Genomic DNA, 21507 nt, shown 5'->3' with positions numbered 1-21507 from the left:
TCATTGTACTGCAGTGGTTATTTTCTGTAATAAAAAGATTTATTAAAAAATAAATAATAGTAAGGTCTCGATATTCCTTGATTACACGGTGAAAGTACAAAGAAGGTAGTCTTCTTTCTCGAGGTGTAGAGGGCTCTGCGGGAGTAGGGCCTGCAGTACTTCCTGTTCCCTGCCCAGCTTTGGGTAATGTTGGAGGGAACAACTCATTTTTGTGATGGCCCCACAGCAGCTTCAGAGTGGTTCGAGGCCCACAGATCTGGGTACCCACCTCTGAGGAAGGAGTCTGCTGCTGCCCCACAAGAATGGAAACTGAGGAAGAGATGTCAGAAGAGGCCCCACAGGGGCCCATCACAAAAACCAAGTAGACTTGGTCCAAACTGAAAAGGAGATAGCTGCGGCCCTCCAGGCGGTGGCTGCGATCATAACGACGATGGAGAGTATTTCAGAGGTTGGTTTCCCCTCTGTGAAGGGGATTGGAGATTCAGACTCAGACTCCTCGCAGGCGGACAGCACCCTGCTATTGCTAGTTACCCAGAGGACTGCAAGCGACATCTGACAGGACACCTTCAAGCATTGACAGCCCCTCCTGGGACATGAATCTTTCTGATAATGTACTGAGTAGGCCTGCTGCATGTTTTCACTGGTCTGGGCCAGTGCGGATAAATTGGGGACAATAGCCGACCCCCTCTCAGAGGGCTGCACCTATGGCTGGTTTAGGTCTTTCTGATGAAGATGATGGGTTTCTTGCAGTTTGGGGGGCTGGTTGTTGCCAGGCTGTCCTTGGGATGCGGAGTTATTGTCTGGCAGTGTTTTTTCTGTGTTTTAGTTTGCTTTAATTGCATGGGTGGCTCTGATCCTTTAACAGGGGTGGGGGGCAGAGGGAAGGGGAATTTTAAGTTGAGTACTTTTTCATGGCATCAACACCTTACACGTCAGAAAGGCGGCATAATGTGCAGAGATATTTATGGAGGAGGGGAGTGCAGATCGTCCTACTGTATGAGACACATCTTATACGTAGCGAGGGGGCAGATATTTGCAACCTCTTGCCGTATGCCAGGGGGATGATAATTTGGATGAGAGCAGGCATTCCCTTTGAACCTCAGCATACACTCATCCATAAAAATGGCTATGTTTTGGCTACCGGGAAGTTTCTTGGATGTGATATTGGCCTCTGCAGCATGTGTGCCCTCAGTCAGGATCAGATACCCTTCTTACATGGTCTCTCGGCCCCACTAGCCGAATCGACAGTGGCGGATATACTTCTTGGGGAAGATTTTAACAGTGTGTCTGATGTTACTATGGATCATGTTGCAGACATACATGCCCGCAACATGGCACTGAAGCAATTTGCATTAAATTGCTTTTTGGGGGGTTTCGTTATTTACCACCAAGTGCTCCCTACATTAGGAATTCGGTAATTTACCGAATCGGTATTTAAGAAATCGGTAATTTACCAATTCCTTAAATTACCGATTCGGTAAATTACTGAATCCTTAATTTTGGCCCCCTACATTAGAAAAGCCTATTACCGGTCGGTAACGGCCAAAGTTCATTAATTTCAGCCGTTACCGACTGGTAATGGGCCACCCACATCTGGCCCCTGGTCTCCTCCCCGTAGCTCACACCCAGCAAATCCGGCTGAAGGCTTCTGCCTCTCTGTTTGTTCCCCATGTCACTCCTCTCTCTGAGGTTCAACTCTCACCTACTGCTGCACTCCACGGAAGATCCACTAGGCCCTGCCACCGTTTAGTGTCTATCAACTGGGTGTCCTTCTACTCTCAAAGCACTCACCTGCAGCAGATCTCACCCCCCTTGAACATCCTCAATGACTGGAACCCCATCTCCACTGAGGACACCATCCGCCTGATGAACTCCATCCACTCAGGATCCCCAACTGACCCATGCCCTCACCACATTTTCAACAAAGCAGACTCCATCATAGCTCCACACCTCCGAGACGTCATCAACTGCTCCCTCTACTCCGCCACCTTCCCGGAAGGCTGGAAACACGCAGAACTCAGCGCCCTTCTGAAAAAACCCACAGCTGACCCCACCGAACTCAAAAACTACCGCCCCATCTCGCTTCTTCCATTCCCGGCCAAAGTCATCGAGAAAACTGTCAACAACCAACTCACCTCCTTCCTCGAAACCAACAAATCCCTCGACCCCTCACAGTCCGGCTTCCGAGCCAAACACAGCACTGAGACCGCCCTCATCGCAGCAACAGACGACATTCGAACTCTCCTAGACAATGGAGACACAGTCGCCCTCATCCTCCTCGACCTCTCCGCAGCCTTCGACACAGTCTGCCATAGCACCCTTCTACAGCGCCTCAGAAACATCGGAATACAAGGAAAAGCACTGGAATGGATCACCTCGTTCCTCACCGGAAGAACCCAGAGAGTCCGCCTCCCACCATTCAAGTCAGAGGCCTCTGAACTCATTTGCGGCGCGCCACAAGGATCGTCACTCAGCCCCACCCTCTTCAACGTATACATGAGCCCCCTTGCGGCCATCGCTCGCCAACACAATCTCAACATCATCTCCTACGCGGATGACACTCAACTGATCCTATCACTCACCAAAGACCCTAACACCGCCAAAACCAACTTACACGAAGGAATGAAAGAAGTAGCCGAGTGGATGAAGCACAGCCGTCTGAAACTGAACTCAGACAAAACAGAAGTCCTCATCCTAGGCACCTCCCCCTCCGCCTGGGATAACTCTTGGTGGCCAGAAGCCCTTGGAAAAGCACCCATCCCGACGGACCACGCACGGAACCTGGGCGTCATCTTGGACGCCTCACTCTCGATGACCAGACAAGTCAACGCCGTTTCATCATCTTGCTTCAACATTCTTCGCATGCTCAAAAAAACATTTCGCTGGATCCCCACCGAAACTAGAAAAACGGTCACCCACGCACTGGTTACGAGCCGACTGGACTACGGAAACACACTATACGCCGGTACCACCGCAAAACTCCAGAAAAAACTGCAACGCATCCAGAACGCTTCAGCCAGGCTCATACTAGACATCCCGCGTAAAGAACACATCTCTGGTCACCTGAAAAACCTCCACTGGCTCCCCGTAAATAAGAGGATTACCTTCCGCCTCCTAACCCACGCACACAAAGCACTTTACGAACTTGGACCCGAATGCCTCAACACACGACTGTACTTCTACACCCCCTCTCGTCAGCTACGATCCTCCAACCAAGCTCTTGCCACTGTTCCTCGCATCAACAAAACCACCATGGGAGGTAGATCCTTCTCCTACCTGGCAGCTAAAACCTGAAACTCACTTCCCACTCACCTTCGCCTTACTCAGAACCACCTAGCATTCAGAAAACAACTTAAAACTTGGATATTCGACAAGTAATTCCCCACCCTTCCTCTAGTGCCTTGAGACCCTATGGGTATGTAGCGCGCTATATAAATCTCTTGACTTGACTTGACTTGACTATTGGCACAGAGTTGGCCTCACCTGGCTGCTTCTTGCAGGGGAGCAGTTTTCATCCTTATTCTCTCTGCTAAAGATGCCAGCTGGCTCCCACAGAGGTGGGGGAAGTCCTCCCTGCAGTAGTAGTGATGGGGTCATGAGCAGGATTATGAAAGGATTTTTTTCAGGCCAGCCGGTGTTCACTCAACTCATTTCCGCTCAGCCATATAGTTAGCCATGCCCCTATCAAGAGCAGTTTTTAAAACATAGGCCCGATTATCAGATAAGGAATCTTTTCCCAAACCACACCGTCCAGCACAGGATATGCAGTGCTATTCACAGCATGATGACCCTGATGTTCTCTGTCAGAAGAAGAATGCAGTGGCAGTTCTTGAACGAGAGGAAACACCACAGTTTTAATACAAATGTAATGTCCATTTATTAGCACCAACACCATAATCAGCATGATGTTCCACATTAAGAGAAAAAACACTCCAGACTGTCTAGAAATAGGACCCCAATGGTAAGAGATACCCGTCACAGAAACAGTAGCAAACAAAGAGCCAGAGGTGACATTGAACATCTGTGAAGTGCATATGTACTTCATTCAACTCAAAGTCAAAGTTATTTTCATAAAGTGTTATTTCTTGCCAAGGAATAATTTCAGTTGATGTTAACTCCGTGGTTTATAGTTAGCTATGATAGTTGTTCAAACTGTTGGTTTTGAAATCGCAACATCAGGTTCCTATGTGGAAGCTGGCACTTGGTGTAAAACTAGGGACAAAGAAGGCTTCACTGTCCCTGGATCAGGACTTGGATTCCAGTGTGATTGTTCTCTTCTAGGGGTTTTTCTTTAGAGAACATTAGAGAGGCTGCAAGTTTCTACTCTGATGTCACTTTGGTGTCAAGGGTAACCAGGACTTGGATTTCAGTGTGATTGTTCTCTTCTAGGGGTTGTTCCTTAGTTGAACCTTAGAGAGGCTGTAAGTTTCTACTCTGATGTCACTTTGGTGTCAATGGGGGTCTGAATAGAATGGGCCACATAATGCTTTTTAACATGATCGAAGGACATTTTTTTATTTTTATTTGCCCAAGGCAGTGAAGGCAGGATTACAGTCCATGTACCTTCTACATCATGACGCGGAACGGGTGGTCTGTAATATGGCCCAAACGCTTGTTTATTGGGAATCTTTTCTTGAACCAGCCCACACACTCTGGGGATCCCTCTGTCAGCAGCTTTAGAAACCTTATCTTCACCAGTGGTGGAGTCAGAAAGCTTTAAATTGAATAGCTTGTCTCGGACCTCTTGGACACTCTGTAAGACATCAAGGGGCCAGATGTAGGTAGGCATTTACCGGTCGGTAACGGCCGAATTTGGCCGTTACCGACCGGTAAATGCAATTTGAGATGTAGGGCCCTGTATTTTACAGAATCGGTAAATTTACCGATCGGTAAATTTACCGATTCTGTAAAATACCGAATCGGTATTTTTTCCAATTCGGTAAAATTGATATGTAGGTGGGACTCTTCTGAGTCCCACAAGCATTACAGAATCGGTATTTTACCATCAAATACTATTTGATGGTAAAATACCGATTCTGGTGTGCATGCACATGTATGCATGCACACCTGTGCCATATGACAGGCAGACCTGCCCTTAGGGCAGGTATGCCTGCCACATGGCCCCGAACGTTTTTTGGGGGTGCTAGAGGGTGTCAAAGTGACACCCCCTGCACCCTTGTCAGAATCGGTATTTACCGATTCGGTAAATACCGACCGGTAATGCCCCATTCATTCCTATGGGCTTCAAAGCCCATAGGAATGAATGGGGCATTACCGGTCGGTATTTACCGAATCGGTAAATACAGATATTTACCGATTCGGTAAAAGGAACATCTGGATGTTCCTACATATCCACCCCTCAGATTTACCGATTTTTAATTACCGAATCGATAAAATTCGGTAATTAAAAATCGGTAAATCTCATTTACCTACATCTGGCCCTAAATGTTTTCTCTTCAGCCTCCTTTCCAGGGTCTATCAAGATCCGGCATATACATAGGTACTCTGACAAGCATCTCATATGGAGTGTGGCCACCTAGGCAAATTACTTAATGCTCTCTGAACTCCCTAGCGGTCCAGACATGCTTAAGTGTATCATTGGCATGCTCTATTAAGTCATTGCTTTCTGCACAAAACTTGTGCGAGTAATGCAAACATAGTCTCAGAGTTGACATAGCATCCCTGAACACCTTTGCAGTAAACACAGAAGCATTAACTCAATGAAAGGTGTGAACTGCGCACATTGCTACACAGCACTGCAACTCTTTTATGGCCCCTCAAGCATCAGAATTTTTTTGTGGCCCGACCTACAGGAATCTTGATCATAAATCAACAGTAACTAATACATACTTATATAAGTTTACTAGATTGATTGGCCCAATATGATGGAAGAAAATTACCTCAAATGAGCGATCGGTTATAGTAAGGGGAGTCTGCGTAGGTCTTGTACAGTACAATGTTTTACTTGTTAGCAAAGGTTACATTATTGCTATTATAGAATATAGCTTGAATTGTGTGCGGAACATCCAGCTAAATCTGTTTTTCTACATTATAAATCCTTTCTGGAGGGTTTACATGTCCACCTGTAGTCTCAACATGTATAAATTCATCAGTCAGATTCACCACCAGAAACTCTTGAAGAGTCTGGCCCATTATCACTTCTGCTGCGCTGTCCAGAAGCACTATCGTCCAAGTCCTATTTTGCAGAAGGATCCATAGTTTGCAGGGCATGTTTTGTAAATTAGTAAATTAGTCTGGTCACTTTCTTCTTTTTAAAGTGAGTCTGCACCTTTCTCTTCCTTCTTTACACAACTTCAGCTTCAAGTCCTGATTCACCTTTCTGCTAGAGATACTTGTCCTTTCTGCGGTACTCAGTTCATCCAATAGGTTTCAGAAATAATTTTCAGAAGCTTTAATTTATGTGCTTGAACAGGAACCGCTGCAGGTCTCTGGCATATGGATGGTCAAGTGGCTGATTCTCCATGAATGTTACTCAGAATGATTGAGGAAAGTGTTTCAAAATTTCCCATGAATTTAATTCCTATATCTAGATGTGGTGCTGCCCCATGTTCAGTTTGTCCTGGTTTTAATACCGCTAATGAGGATGTGCCATGCATAGTAATATAGATGCACACAAATTTACTTCTACTGCTGCCACCATCCTAACAGGTAGACACAGTCCGAAATCTATGCTATTCGTGAGGTGTTGTAAGTATAATCTGCATCCAACTGGTTGGTCTTGCGAGTAATTCTGAAGACAATTTCGGTACTCTTTACAGGCACTTTGCTCATAATAGAGCTTATAGTCTGTGGATTGATTGCCTGTATGGCCACATGTGACTGTGAAACAGACCCTGCTGGAACTGCTCTCCCTGCTATTGTCTACAGTGCAGATTGTCCGAGTCCCCTATTCAAGGCTACTGGTTCAGGAAAAGGTTTATACCAGGCCAATACAGGTACGATGGCCCCATCATTAATTTGGAGACCCAGTCCGACATTCTGATGTGTATGTGGTAGATTAATTAGGAGACCCAGTCCGACTTCTGATGTGTATGTTGTAGTTGATCACCAAACCACTTTTTGGGTTCTTGGTATGTCAAAGCGACCTCCAAGTCATTATATACTTGGTATTGTGTAGGAACTGCTGCAACTGTTTATGTTTGAAAATGTGTTTAGTACTGCCACATCTGAAAGCACTGATCTTTCATTTCTGGATTATTTTCAACATTAGGAGAATATTTTCCTTCTTTTCACTAACACTCACATCACCCACACACGCATATCTACTTCTTATTTTACTCCTGGTGGTTTTATTTTTAAAACGTTTAGAAAAGTAGTGCTCTTAATTTTCCATTGCAATTTCTTTGTCCAATGTTCCGTCATTATCCAAATGTAACAATTTTTCTTTGATTTTAAAATTGACTGTTGTATTTATAAGTTGATTCCTGACTATTTCATCTGGTCGACCCTTAAATCTACAGGTGGCAGCCAATATATATAAATATGCAACCAGCATTCTGTTCAATATATTCCCCTAGCAATTGAGCCCTTGAAACAATTTAAGTCTTTCTACAATAATATTCAATTTGTTTGACAATTCTCCTACACTGTGTTTTATGCCTTATCATAGGCATTATCCTCCTCTAGTGGCATGTCATCGTCTTGTGTTCTAATTGGAAGAGGTACATTTATTTAGCACCTTCCTCCTTTCTGTACCAAAACAATTTTTTTAACATAGCCAAGTCCCTTATTAAAACAAACACATCACTTTCTGTCGCTTCTAAAAAGGTTGCAAACGCTACTCTCCAATCCTCCTAATACATTTCTAGTTTTCTCCGGAGTCTGTAAGAAGATAGGAGGATCTACAAGAGATTACATAATGCACGTACATTTCAGTCTAAAATTACTGGAACAAGAGATAAAATAAATAACAAAATAAAGGTAATCGCCATCTAATAAACTAACACAAGAAGAGTGGACACCTTAGTCTTAGATGGATTGCTTGGGATTTCTTCAGAATGGGCTATTAGCTTGCTCAATCTATACATTCAAATTGTTGAAGGTAAACATTATTGTAGCCACCAAAAAGGCTTTACTAGTAGTTAATGCAAATCACTACCCACATTTTTGTAACTAAGAAAAATGTTAAGCTAAAGACAACTGTGAATAGTAATACTAAGCTTAATTTATGAATTGGAGGCAGGCTTTGTACATGGCACTCTGAAATATCAAGAGAGGATGCCAATGAATCTAAATGAGCAGTTTATTTTTCACGACCAGGCTTTTTATTACTATTTTTATTGTGGAAATACACTAAGATGGCAAGACTGTATGATATATTCAACCACACTAATTATCCTACTGTTCTGAAATTCAAGCTTACATTTTGAAACATGGGCCATATTGGTAATGTAATAGACAATGCAACCAATTTACAGTGGACAAACCTGTGGAGAAATTGTAGTTTATCTAATACCAACCAGCGAGAGAATCGAAAATAAATGAAGGTCATGTAATAACATTTAGAAAAGTTTAACAAGTAGGTGTGTTTAAGAATGTGATGTCTTTTCTGCTGCATTTTAAGAAGCTCATTAAAGGATGGCTGCTAGTAAATACAATCATTTCATTTGGTTTCTCTAATTAGAGCATGGATGATCTGGAAAAGAGTCACGAAAGCCTGCTAACAGGAGCACAGAACGAGCTTAGGAAGGAAATGGCTATGCTTCAGAAGAAAATTATGATGGACACAGTAAGCATCAAGTGCAAAGAAAATATATTTTATTATTTGTAAATTGTAACAGTAAACATGAACTTTAAATATTTAGACAATACCCTTTTATTTATCCACATAAGTAAAGTTTTATAAAATATATTTAGCGTTTGTATAAAAATAGGTTACATTTGTTCACAAGTTTTTATTTTTTTCAAACAGCAGCAGCAAGAGATGGCAAGTGTTCGCAAGTCCCTTCAGTCAATGTTATTCTGATGCTTCACTGAAGAAATAACGTCCACCTAAGTAAAATGAAACAATTAAGATGATTAGACAGGGAAGGTAGACATGGAGTTCAAGTACTGTTAATGTTGCTTTGGTTTTACAAATCGGTTAGAAAATGTAAATTGTTTGTATATTTCTGTAATGTGTATCCCCCGGACAATAAACTAAATCGATTAATAACATGGACATGTAATGCAAGCATTGTTAATTAACTCAATTTTTCTTCCCCATTTCACTTCTTCTTCTGTTAATTCACGCCCGAGTGCAACATTTTTATATAACAAACAGTCTATAGCCTTAAACCATAATACGCATTATTAACTATTGCAAGCCATGTTGGGATTCTACATTCATATTTAAAACGCTTTTGGCTTAGTCAATTAGGCACAAGTTTTTGCAAATACACTGATATTGTTGAATTTGTAAGTATTTAGTAGCTATTAGGCTGTGGCAGAAAAAAAGAAACGAACAATGTTTTTGTGTAAAAAGGTAAATAAAAGCGGGTGTATGTTTGTGTTTGCTCCTTGTCAGGGTGAACCACAAAAGTAAATTAGCATGTCCTTAATCCTCTGGTAGCTTGGCAGTGGCACAAAAGCAGCCAGGCTTAACTCAGAGACATTGTGTAAAGGATGTATGCATTACGCAAACAGTATTAAAAGTGAAAACACAAAACAAGAAAAATCCCAAACCAATTTACAAACATGAAGTACTTTTTATTAAATAAAATGACAACGTAATGAAGGAAATCCAATCCGTAGAACCGGAGATATTGATATGGAAGTTTTTTTTAGAAAATAGCACTAAGAAGCAGAAAGTACAACTTGCGGTCATCCCGATGCGCTATTCTGGTGGAAAGTCACATGTTCAGGCGACCGCAGTGGTGTGCCGTTCGTGTTAGAGGAGGCTACTAGGCAGAGGCTTTCAGTGTGAAGAGTAAGTCGAGTGTCGTGAACCTTCATTGCTGTAGGCCAAGATCAGTTCAGCGCAGGAGCTTCGCCTTAGTGGATAGTCACAGATGGTTGCTGTTGGTGCACAGTCCAGGTCTGGTGTTGCTGGTTGTTGCGGGAAGCCTTTTTTGCCGTAAACAGCAGGTCCTGCTGGTAGTTAGCACTGGCTGTCGTCATGGGCAGCAGAGTCTTGGCACAAACTGGCCCATTCGCGGTTACGAAGAGTCCAAAACTTCAAGATTTTCACCTTCTTCACGAGGAGTTTTAACCAATGCCAACCAAGGGGCCAGGACGTGGAGTTCACCTCTTGGGGATAAGGCTTCACTCCAGCTGTGGCCAAAAGCAGGGCTCAGGCAGGTCCAGTTGATTCTGGTCAACTGGGAAGTTGCAGGGAGGCCTCTTGAAGCTTGTTTTGTCCCTGTAGCCAACTTATACTTGAAGTCACTCAGGGTACTTGTTAAAGGCAAGAAGGTCCAATCTTCCTTCTTGAGACAGCAACAAAGTTTTTTTAAGTAGCATGGCAATCTTTGGCAGCAGGGCAATCCTTCCTCTAAATCTTCTACAGGTCCAGGAGTGTTCTGATCAATGGTTCCAAGGGTCCTGTTTTTATATTTGTGCCCGCCTTGCAGTGGGGGAATCCTTTGACCTACCCTCCAATCTGGTTCTGGTCAGTTCCTTACCTGGCTCCAAACTGCTATGTGTGCTACAAGCAGAGCCATTTGAAATTAATCAAGGCAGGGGCATCTCCTTCCCAGCCACCCTGTCAGAAAGACCCTCTACCTTCACACCTAGACAACCATTATCCAAATGTCTGGAAGTAGTACACAAACCCTAGCAGCAGAGCTATTTACATATATATAGCCAATTGACCTATGAGACAATGGCAGAAAAACACACTTGGTCGGAACAAGAACATGCCGACTCTCTAAAAGAAGCATTTTTATAATTGTAACTTTGAGTCCAATGTCACCATTACATGGATTTTAAAGTACGATTTAGTTCAGAGAAAATAGCATATCTCTATCAGCTCCCAATCTGAAGTTAGCACTTATTAAATATAAAAACGTAATTAAACTAGTGTTCGCCTATGGGAGAAATAGATGTTGCAACCGGTAAACACGACTTTTGGTTTTACATGTCCTAACAGGGAAAAACTCATAAACACACATGTCCTACTTTGTAAACACCATGCACCGTTCCTAATGAGCCTTTAAGGTCTACCTTAGGGGTGACTTATTAGTATTAATTAGTAAAAAGGAAGGTTTAAGCCTGGTAAATAGTTTGTTTTGCCAGTTTAAAAGGGCAGTTTTGAACTCCACTACAGGCTGCAGTGGCAGGACTGAGGCCTGTTTTACAGTGCTACTTTAGTGAGTGGCACAATAAATGATGCTGCCCACTTGTAGCATTGAATGTACAGGACCTGGCTACAGGTAGTACCATTTACTTAGGATGTACAGGTAAATAAAATGTGCCAATTAGGTGTAGGCACATTTTACCATGTTTGTAGGAGAGAGCACAAACACTTTAGCAGGAGTAAAGTTCACAGAGTCCTAATGCCATCAAAAATAACTTCAGCAAAGTAAGGGGATACAGGCAAACAGTTTTGGGGAATACCATGCCAGGGATGGTAGATATAACACTTATATTGCTGTCAGCTATTGGTGAATGATTGAGACAACATTTTAAGGAAATAGCTACTCTAATTTTGGGTAGTCACAATTTTTGCCCTAGGCAGTGAAACCCAAGGACGCTTGGCTTTCAGGTACAAATTTATGGATTATGCTACACAATGTTGTGCTAAAATGTATGTAAACATGTTTAATTAGCGGGTAGATATAGCCTAATTATAATGGTGGAAGGCCTGCCACGACAGCCTGTCGGTGGAGGGCCCTCCGCCATCGAACTGCCATTTTCCGCCCGCCAGATTACTATGGCGGTCGGAAAAACCAACCGCCACGGTTCAACAGGCGGTCATTTTGCGACCGCCTGTCAGAGCAGCCGCATTTCACAGCATGGCGGCGGTTCCTGTCAGGCACCGCCATCGGGGTTATAATATCCCTTTTCCGCTGTTTGTTTCTTGGCAGTCAACCCGCCACAAAATGGAATGCGGAAACGGATTTGGGGGACTGTAGCAGGCCCCCAATAATCCCTGGGGCTTAAGCACTTGGGGGCACCTATTGCCCCCTACATTTCCCTGCACCATGTGGCAGGCACCGCATGGTGCCTGCCACGTAGTGCAGGGAAATGTCAAAGGTGCATTTTTAGCATTGCGGCGGGTGCACTCGCCGCAATGTTAAATATAGAAGATCGTAATTGCATTTGTGGGACTGCCGCCTTATAGGCGGGCGGTCCCCATCCCGGGGTCGATAGCGGATGGACAGAAGTCCGTCCGCCATCTTAATCAGGCCCTTAGTTACTGTAGCCCAGAAGACTAACTCACGTTTCAATTCCAAATCAGGAGTCCCGAGCTCTGGACCTAGTTTTGTATGATATTTCAATCTGACTGGTTTTATTTTTGAGTTTCTGTTGATTGAATGGTTTTATTTTCTGTATTTGTTATAAAGTAGTTGCCGATCAACGTATTCCACCACTCACTCTACAGAACTTAATTCTGTTTCAAACTATGTGGTATGGTAAACGCTTCCAATAGGCATTTATGAGATTCCTGGAAACATCTAACCATAAAAGACTTACTAGCCCCTCAGGGTCCTAAGAACCAAACATGCAAATGTCCCAATCATACCCAAAAGCTATAAAATGCCAAACCTTTTTTATTTTGAGCACTGCCAGGATTTTCCTGCATTTTAACGTCTACTTTTACAGTCTTTCTGACAAATAAAGTGTGGCATTCTATTCATGTTCAGTGCATTGAAAGTTATCACACACCCAAATATTAAACACAAATCCCATTATTCTAAAATAATTTACATACAAATGTTTTACTTTAAAAATGTAATAAATATAAACATATTAAATTCATTAAAAAATATACAATATACAGTCTAACCCCATAAAATATCAAACAGCCATTAATAAAAATAAATAAATAATGTAATAAAGTAATCAAATAAAATGTAAATTTTTTTTACTGACAATGTAATTAACATAATTAGTACAGACTACTAAATCCCCTATATATCCCACAATCCAAACTTCATAAATAAACAAGTAAATACCTATTACATATAATAATCAACAAATTAACCAATTGACATCAATATATACATGTATCATTAATAAAAACAACCTCTTCCACCCAATCGCCCAACAACCCCCACACACTCTAAACTTAACATTTAATACAGAAGTGCAAAATCTAAGAAACAATGAAATAAATAACAATTTATAAACTAATCAAAATTTTTTACGAATTAACACAAATATAGAATTAATAAAAAAACTCTACCCGCCCAACACCCCAATATACATAACAACCCAACACAAAAATTGAATGCATATTTAAAACAAGCATTGTCAAAGCCAATAGGTCCTGCCTATGCAAGAGCTATTGGCTTTGCCAATGTGTTTTGCCATTTTGTGCACCAGTGCGGCAGCTGTTCAGCATGGTTAAAAGTAAGTGGCATGGAGTTTCCTAGAGTGGAGTGGGGGGAGTAGAGTGTCTTAGACTGGATTTGTTGAAGTAGAGTGGAGTGGGGGAGTAGTGTTATAGAGTTGAGTAGTGGGGAGTAGATTTCAGTGGTTCAGTGACAGAGAGTGTTGTAGAGTGCAGTGTCATAGAATGGCGTGCTGTGGAGTGGGTTGGATTGGGGTAGAGTGGGTTGGATTGAATAAAGTGGGGCGGACTGGAGTGGGTGGACTTGGTGGTGTGAATTGTTTTGGAGAGGGATGAATTGAAATGGGGTGTAGTGGACTGGATTAGGATGGATTGGAGTGGGGTGGTGGAATTAGCTTGTATTGGGGTGGATTGGATCAGGGTAGGGTGCTTTGGAGTGGGGGAATTAGAGTGGAATGGAGAGGGTGGGGTGGACTAGACTCAACTGGAGGTGGTAGATTAGATTGAAATGGGGTAGGTTGGCCTGGAGTGATGTGGGCTGGTTGGATTGGATTGAATGGGGTCGACTGAACTGGGGGTGGGTGGGGTGGATTGGAGTACAGTGGGGTGGATTGGAGTACAGTGGTATAGATTAGATTGGAGTGCAGTGGATTGAAATGGGTGGGACGGATTGGAGTGGGGTGGATTGGAGTGGGGTGGGGTGGATTGGAGTGGGATGGACTGGATTGGAGTGGGGTGGATTGGAGTGGGGTGGGGTGGATTGGAGTGGGATGGACTGGACTGGGGTGGGGTGGATTGGAATGGCATGGGTTAGGGTGAATTGGAGTGGAGTAGATTAGATTTCATTGGGGTGGATGGATTGGGGTGGGGTGGGGTGGATTGGATTGGAGTGAGTTGTATTGAGGTGGGTGGGGTGGATTGAGGAGTACTGGGTTGGGGTAGATTGGATTTGGATGGATTGAACTGGGGTGGGGTGAATTGGATTAGTAAGGGGTGGACTGGATTGGAATGGGGTGGTTTGGAGGGTGTGGATTAAAGTAGAGCGGATTGTTTTGGAGTGGGGTGGATTGGAGCGGGATGGATTGTTTTGAATTAGAGTGGGGCAGATTGTTTTGGATTGGAGTGGAGCAGACTGGTGCAGATTTGTTTTGGATTGCAGTGGAGCAGACTGGTGTGATGTAGATTGGAGTGGGGCAGATTGTGTGGGTTTGAGTGAGGCAGATTGTTTTGGATTGGAGTGGGGCAGATTAGAATGGGGCAGATTGTCTTGGATGGAGTGGGGCAGATTGGAATGGGGCATATTGTTCAGAATTGGAGTGGGGCAGATTGCTTTGGATTGGGGCAGATTGCTGTGGGTTGGAGTGGGGCAGATTGTTTTGCATTGTAGTGGGGCATATTGTTATGGGGCAGATTGTTTTGCTTTGGAGTGGGCCAGATTGTTTTGGTTTGAGGGAGGCAGATTGTTTTGCATTGGAGTGGGGCAGATTGTTGTGGAGCAGATTGTTTTGGTTTTGAATGGGGTGGACTCGATTGAAGTGTGTGGAGTTTATTGGGGTAAGGTGAATTAGACGAGTGGGGTAGACTGGATTGGGGTAGATTGGATAGGTGTGAGGTGGATTGGAGTCGGGTGTAATGTGGTGGTTTGGAGTGGGGTGAATTGGGATTGAATGGGGGGAGCTGGGGCAGACTGGAAGGGACAGACTGCTTTGAATTGGAATGGGGCCGAGTGTTTTGGATTGAGTGGGGCAGATTGTTTTGGATTGAAGTGGGGAAGATTGTTTTGGATTGGAGTGAGGTGGGGGGATTGGAGTCGGTGGATTAGGGAGGCAGTGGGGTGGATTGGATTGGCGTGAGGTTGATTGGATTGGAGTGCGGTAGATTGGATTGGGTGGATTGAATTGGAGTGAATTGGGATGTAGTGGGGTAAAGTGGATTGTAGTAGGGCAGATTGTAGTGGGGCAGACTGTTTTGTATTGTAGTGGGGCAGATTGTTTTGAACTGGAGTGGGGTGGATTGGAGTGGGGAAGATTATTTTGAATTAGAGTGGGGCATATTGTTTTAGATTGGAGTGGGGCGAACTGAGTGGGGCAGATTGGATTGGGGCAGATTGGGAGGAATGGAGTATGGTGGATGGGAGTGGATTGAATTGAATGAGGCTGATCCGTGTGGCGTGAGGTGGAACAGATTGAAGGGGGGATTGGGGTGTATGGCACGATTATGTGTTAAAGCATAATTTCAGAAATTACATATAAAAAAAAAATGTCACCTTGCAATAAGATAATTGTCATCTTTTGAGAACAGTGCCCAGGAGCAAAAACAAAAGAAAACATGAGTGCAAAGTGTGAGAAAAGAAGTATTGCCAAAATCATCACTAGAGAAAATAGTCTATATCCTGTTGAACATGTTTTTGCCAGTCACACGCCTTCTGTTTGCAGGGCAGTAAAAGTTTAACAAAACAAAATAGTACCTCAATCACGTCTGGAGCAGCGGACGGGCACTGATTAAGTTGAATCAATCAGTGCTTGGTCCCTCTCCATTGAGAGGAATGGAAATGATGTTATGCCTGCCGTGACGAATTACGAGGTTGTAAAAACGAGTGCCATACAAGCCAACAAATGGTAAGCAACGGACAGGCAACAAGTCCCTTTATGTATACAACAGTGTCTAGCAAGCAAAATGCATGAGCTAGCGCATGCTCTCGCAGGCTTGACCCTAAAAATAGTAAGCATTTAAAAATATGTAGCAATAAATATAACCCATAATTAACACATTAACATTAATTCATTTATATTTTTGAAAACACAGCCCACCTAACCCCCTAATAAACCCTACAACCCAAAAAGCGTAAATGTTTATAAAAATTTTGTTTTAGAGTAACATCATAAAAGAACATAAAACAATACAGTAAACACCATAGTACAAATAATATTTAACTCCGATATCAACAGTAAAACAAGATACTTAACCTTGATATTTTCTTTGACAATATTTTTCTTGTCACAATATTTTAACCACAAAGTTATGGTTAGATGGTATTTGTGATGGTATTTGTGAGACAATATTTTGGTGACACACCACCACTCTTGGTGTCAGACATCTACCCTCTGTCCCTTACGCATAACAAACTTTTGGTCCTCCCTCCATCAGCATCTAACAGAACAATAATGAACATGATGCTTGAAAAAGAACTTACCTCAGTGTGGGGAACTGAATCTCCCCAGAAATTGTGAAAGGTCAATATCCATGACCAGCCACTCTTCGTGGCCAATAATGTAATAGTTAGTGCCTGATCTGCCTCAGCTTGTCAAGCAGAAATGTACAATTTAATGTCAGCAAATGAGTCCAAGAATCTTCAACAGCAGTGGTACAAAGAGAAGTGCACCCCTCCCAATGGTGTTCATTGCTAGCTTCACCATTATTAATCCGGTTTATTTTTGTATTTCTGTAATTAATGGCTCTGTCCAATGATCTTACAGATCACCTAGTTGTGAGCTAGTTTCCTTCTTGAGGTTAAGAGCTATTTCTTGAATAAGGATGATGTCAGCTTAGCAAGAATGTCTTTTGGACGAGCACTCTGTGACTCCTTAAGGGCACCCATCCTATGCACCCTTATAAGGTGTATTTCATGTTCGAGTGCCTGTGGCACAGGGTAACACAAAATCTCTTGATGTTATCCCCTGTAATTATCTCCTTTATATTTTGTAGCCTAAGATTATCTCGGCGTGACCTGTCCTCCTAGTCATCGAATTTGTCTCTAAGTAGGCTTCTATTGTTCTTCATGGTAGGCACTTCAGACAGTCCAGTGCCAAACTGAATAAAGAGATATTTTCTTTGATGGTGCTGGTGGGAATGCAGTCCACTGATGGCAAGAATATCGTTAGCCAGATCTGCAATCACTTACATCATTTCTGATTTCAGTGTTTAGAGTTGAGCAGCAAAGGTTTCAGTCAGGGACGTTTGAAAAGTGGCAAGGCAGCGCTTCACGTTTTCCTTTGTTAGGTGGATCAAGTCATCTTTTTTGTGGTCTCCTTCTAAGTCCAAGCAGGCCTCTGGAAGGCCCTGTCTTAAGTTCCGCCTTTAACTATCATTAAGTAGACAGAAATCAAAGTATGATTGGGTTTGCCCCAGTCATCTACAAAGGATCGCTTCTTAAACATTTCCCGTCATTGGGCCCTGCCAGAGCCACAGAGGCCTGTGTGAGAATCTGGGTTCAGGTATTGATTCCGGGTATGTTGTCACCATGCACAGTGTAGTCTTGTAGCGGGACAGAGTCCACCTAATCCCCCATCCTTCCATTTGCCTGTTCATTTTGGCTTTATCCTCGCTTTGTGGTGATGTCAATGTTTCTCGAGTGGCTGGATGGGGATCCATTGCATTCATCCCCAGAGCCCCAGGCTTGCTCCGGCACAGGCCAAACCCCCAGCACTATCTACCTTGTCTGATTGTCACTCCCCAAAGGTAAAAGGTAATAAGGGTTGTGAAGTCAGTCAATTTCATACCAGATTCCACTGCTGTTTTTTCGTTATAACCCACTCTCCACCCCATAGAACTAAGGTCCCAATGTACAAAATACTGGTAGCAAAAACCGGTTGCAATTTAAATCTAAAGAATTTTATGAACCTACCTATGTACTAATGGGTGGGTTTGTAAAATTCTGATTCAAAATGGGATTTGTGACTCACTTCAATTTGTGGCCATCACAACCTAATAGGGTCAGCAGACCACAGTGTTTGCTGACTCTGTCTGCCATGCCTTTAAATAAAACAATTTTTTAAATGCAGCTCATTATCTTTAAGGGAAAAAAGGTATCTTCTCGAAATGTTTTTCAAGAGTTAGAAGTGGCCCCTTGGGGCCCTTCTTTGACTTATCACTCCAACTTGGCAGTTTCTAATTTGAAAACAGATTTCAATTGCAAACATTGATACATCTTGTATCGATTTTGGGCTTGACAGGTGTTGGACCTGGCCCTTTTGGCAGGTTCACCCGAGACTTTTTTGCTTTTTCTTAGCCTGTTCCTGGAACCTGTTGGTGATGATTTTAGGCCTCTGCGCACTTTTTCACAGTGGTACAGTGTAAAGTGCTTGAGCTCTCTGTGTATGTGTGGTGAGTGACCTGCCCTCCCATAGGAATGAATGGGGAATATGTATGCCAATGGCAGTTCCTGATGTGTGGGGAGTGCAGGGGCGAGTTAGATATGTGCGAACTCGTGAGATTGAATGCTGCTCAATGGTATATGCGGCATGATTGTGTCTAGTCTAGAAATGCCACTTTTAGAAGTTGAAATATTTGTGTAATTTGTGTCTTGGGGTATGATTGGCTGGTGAGCCTGGTCCAGGAGTGCCTGGGCCTGCTTGTGGATTGACTGTCTGGTTTGAGGATGACAGGGGCTGGAGAGCCCAGGAGGTTGTCTGAGTCAGCCCGTGGATGAAAGGCAGCATCTGCTGCCAGGGAAGTGGGAGGAGATAGCACCTGATAGTGAAGGGCTGTGCCTGCCTGACCACAATGCTGGCTCCACCTCCCCGCTGGGCGACTGTCACCTTTGTCCCTGATACTGAAGGGACTTCCCTATAACCAGTTCTAGCTGGTTCTCACACTGCCTGCACAAAGACTTCAAAGACTTTTTTCTGTATAAGAAGGGGCTGTGTCCCCTTCCAATTTGTTCTTGTTTTTGGACTTGAATCTTGCCAGGGGCGTGTTGCTGCTTGGGCCCAGGGGAATCCCTGAGCCCTGCCCAGCCCCTGGAAACCTGATGGACTTTCCTGGATGACTGGACTACTGAAGGACTTCCTGGGACCCTCTGCCTTGCCTATGGTGATGGGAGACCTTGTTTTGGCCCTGGAAGCCTTGTCCTGTAATGCCCTACAGCTGCTGGGACCCTCCTTGCTGTGGGGGTCCTTTCTGTGGCGTTTTGGTGATTTCTAGGCTCCCCAGTGCCTCGTGGGCGCTTTTATCCTGATTTCTGGCAGGGCGCTGTGGTTATCCCGTGTGGGAAGCGCTCCTGCCCTTGGTGTGCCTCCCGAGTGCTTTATGTGCACTTTTTTGCAACTTTTTATCACCGCCGCGACCAGGAAGTCAGGCACCGTAGTGCATGATGTGGGGCGGGATTTCCGGTTCCCGGAGGAAGTCCCGCCTGCTGCCGCACTTTGATTGGCCAGTCCGGCCGGCTGAGGAGAGGAAGATGGCGGCGGCCGCTGCGGGGCTCCCGTGCCCGAGAAGGAGTCCCGAGAGAAGAGGCCGGCAGAGAGGAGGAAGCGTGGCTGTTGCGGGGCTCCCCGTGTGTTGAGGGAGACCTGGGAAAAGGTGGTGCTGTGTGGAGAGGTCGGGAGATCACCCCGCCTCCCCGGGTGGCCGAAGAAAAGTGCTGCCGTACCCCAGCGAGGAGGGGACGAGAAGGAGAGACCCGCAGAGGAAGCCTGCGAGCCGGACTGTTTGGGGCAGCAGGGGGCGTCGGGGCACATTGCCGGTGCCCGCCCCCCTCCAGTGTGAAGCGCCGGTGGTGGCTCAGGGGCATAGCTTCGTGTCAGAGCCTGAAAGGCTCCGGGGGCCACGATGATTTAAGGAGCCTGTGCGCTCCACGATGGTGGTGCAGTTAAGGGCGGCCCCGGTTGGCAGCGGGTCGCCCCAACGTTGTAGAGCCCTGGGAGGGCTCCATGGGGCATATTTGTTTCAGAGCCTGTGTGGCTCCAACGTTGGACTGTGTAGTGTCAGAGCCTGTGTGGCTCCAACGTGCGCAGTATTTTGTTTAAGAGCCTGTGTGGTTCCAACGTTCTGCACCATGGGGCATGTGTGACGTGCCCAGAGCCTGTGAGGCTCCAGCATTTGGCTGCAGTGTGGGGTAAGAGCCTGTGTGGCTCCCACAGCAGTGGCGCAGTTTTGATGATTCCCAGCTACCCAGCAATTAGTGGGCAGCTGCACCGTTTAGGTCTTGGGATTTCTCAGGTGCCCAGCAAGTAGTGGGCACCTGCAACGTTTAGGTTTTGCGCCAGTGGCGCACCCTTTGACTGGCGCTGCCTGGCAGCGCGCCCTGACATTCTGGACACAGGGCGTCTTAGCCCCAACAAGGCCAGTTGGCCTAGAGACTGCCACAGAGGGTGGCTTATGTGAGTTTTTGGGCAATTGTATGGTTATTGCACCTCTGAATGTGTTTTCTTGCATCATGTGTTATTCCTGCACCTCTGAATGTTTTTAGACATCATGTGATTTTTGCGCTATTGTATTGCTCTGGCACCTCTGAATGTTTTTATGCATTATGTGTCTTCCTTTTCCCTGCGCTGCACCTCTGAATGTCTTAGGCATCATGTGTCTTCTTGCGCTGTACCTCTGAATGTATTTTATTCAAAAGAAGCAACAGATAGCAGTAGGAATCAACAGTTGCACTACCCTGATATATACACGACAGTCAAAGGAAAACCTTATTTGCCAAAGTTGCCCACCTCTTTGGTCCACCGCTAAAGAACCTTCATTAAACAGACAAAATACAGAACTGAGAGGCAACAATATACAATACAGTGCGTAAATCAAGTGGTTTTCCAACGGGTGTTCGTATATATTCACAAAAAAGAGTAGCGATCCTTCAGATTATTCTTCAAAGATTTTTATTGCAGTCTTGAAACACAATCCTGACAGATATGACAGCCAACGCGTTTCGCCCAGATTGGGCTTCCTCAGGGCAAAATAGTATTTGGAATGTCAGCAGAACTTCAGTGTGATGTCACACGGAGGGCGTGCCAAATTTTCGTGTGTCAAATTAAAGCTGTCTAAAAGTGAGGAGGTGCACGTGCTTATATTTTAAGGTTGATGCCAATAAGCATTTGGACACGAACACCGTGCTGACACAGAAATTTGCTTTCTGACGAGTTTTCCTGTGGTGCCTTCCTCGAAGAGAACAGCATCCTGGACCCGTCCCAGTCCGGGTTCTGCAGCAACCACAGCACCGAAACCGCCCTCCTCTCCGCCACCAATGACATCAGGTCCCTGCATGACAACGGAGAAACAGCGGCTCTCATCCTCCTGGACCTGTCAGCCGCCTTCGACACGGTCTGCCACCGCAC

At 44.6% G+C, this 21507-nt stretch overlaps 2 protein-coding genes across 5 annotated transcripts in view; one reads left to right on the top strand and one right to left on the bottom strand.

Moving 5' to 3' along the window:
* SYCP3 (synaptonemal complex protein 3) overlaps positions 1-9198 on the top strand; it is a 1370872-nt gene extending 1361674 nt beyond the window's left edge. Inside the window, exons 10-11 of the mRNA XM_086919156.1 lie at positions 8645-8749; positions 8933-9198. Of these exons, the coding sequence (XP_086775282.1) occupies positions 8645-8749; positions 8933-8986 (159 nt within the window). The 3' untranslated portion in view covers positions 8987-9198. The remainder of the gene's footprint in view (positions 1-8644; positions 8750-8932) is intronic.
* CHPT1 (choline phosphotransferase 1) overlaps positions 8757-21507 on the bottom strand; it is a 492288-nt gene continuing 479537 nt past the window's right edge. For all 4 annotated transcript variants that reach the window (XR_015295551.1, XM_086919155.1, XM_086919153.1 and 1 more), the window contains one exon: positions 8757-9012. Coding sequence is in view for 3 of the 4 variants with exons in the window: in XM_086919155.1 (XP_086775281.1) it covers positions 8968-9012 (45 nt within the window). In the remaining variant the exon portion in view is untranslated. The remainder of the gene's footprint in view (positions 9013-21507) is intronic.

The sequence above is a fragment of the Lissotriton vulgaris genome, chromosome 1_1, assembly GCF_964263255.1.
Source record: "Lissotriton vulgaris chromosome 1_1, aLisVul1.2, whole genome shotgun sequence".
NCBI classification, from domain to species: Eukaryota; Metazoa; Chordata; class Amphibia; order Caudata; family Salamandridae; genus Lissotriton; species Lissotriton vulgaris.
This window is presented reverse-complemented; position numbering and strand designations above follow the sequence as displayed.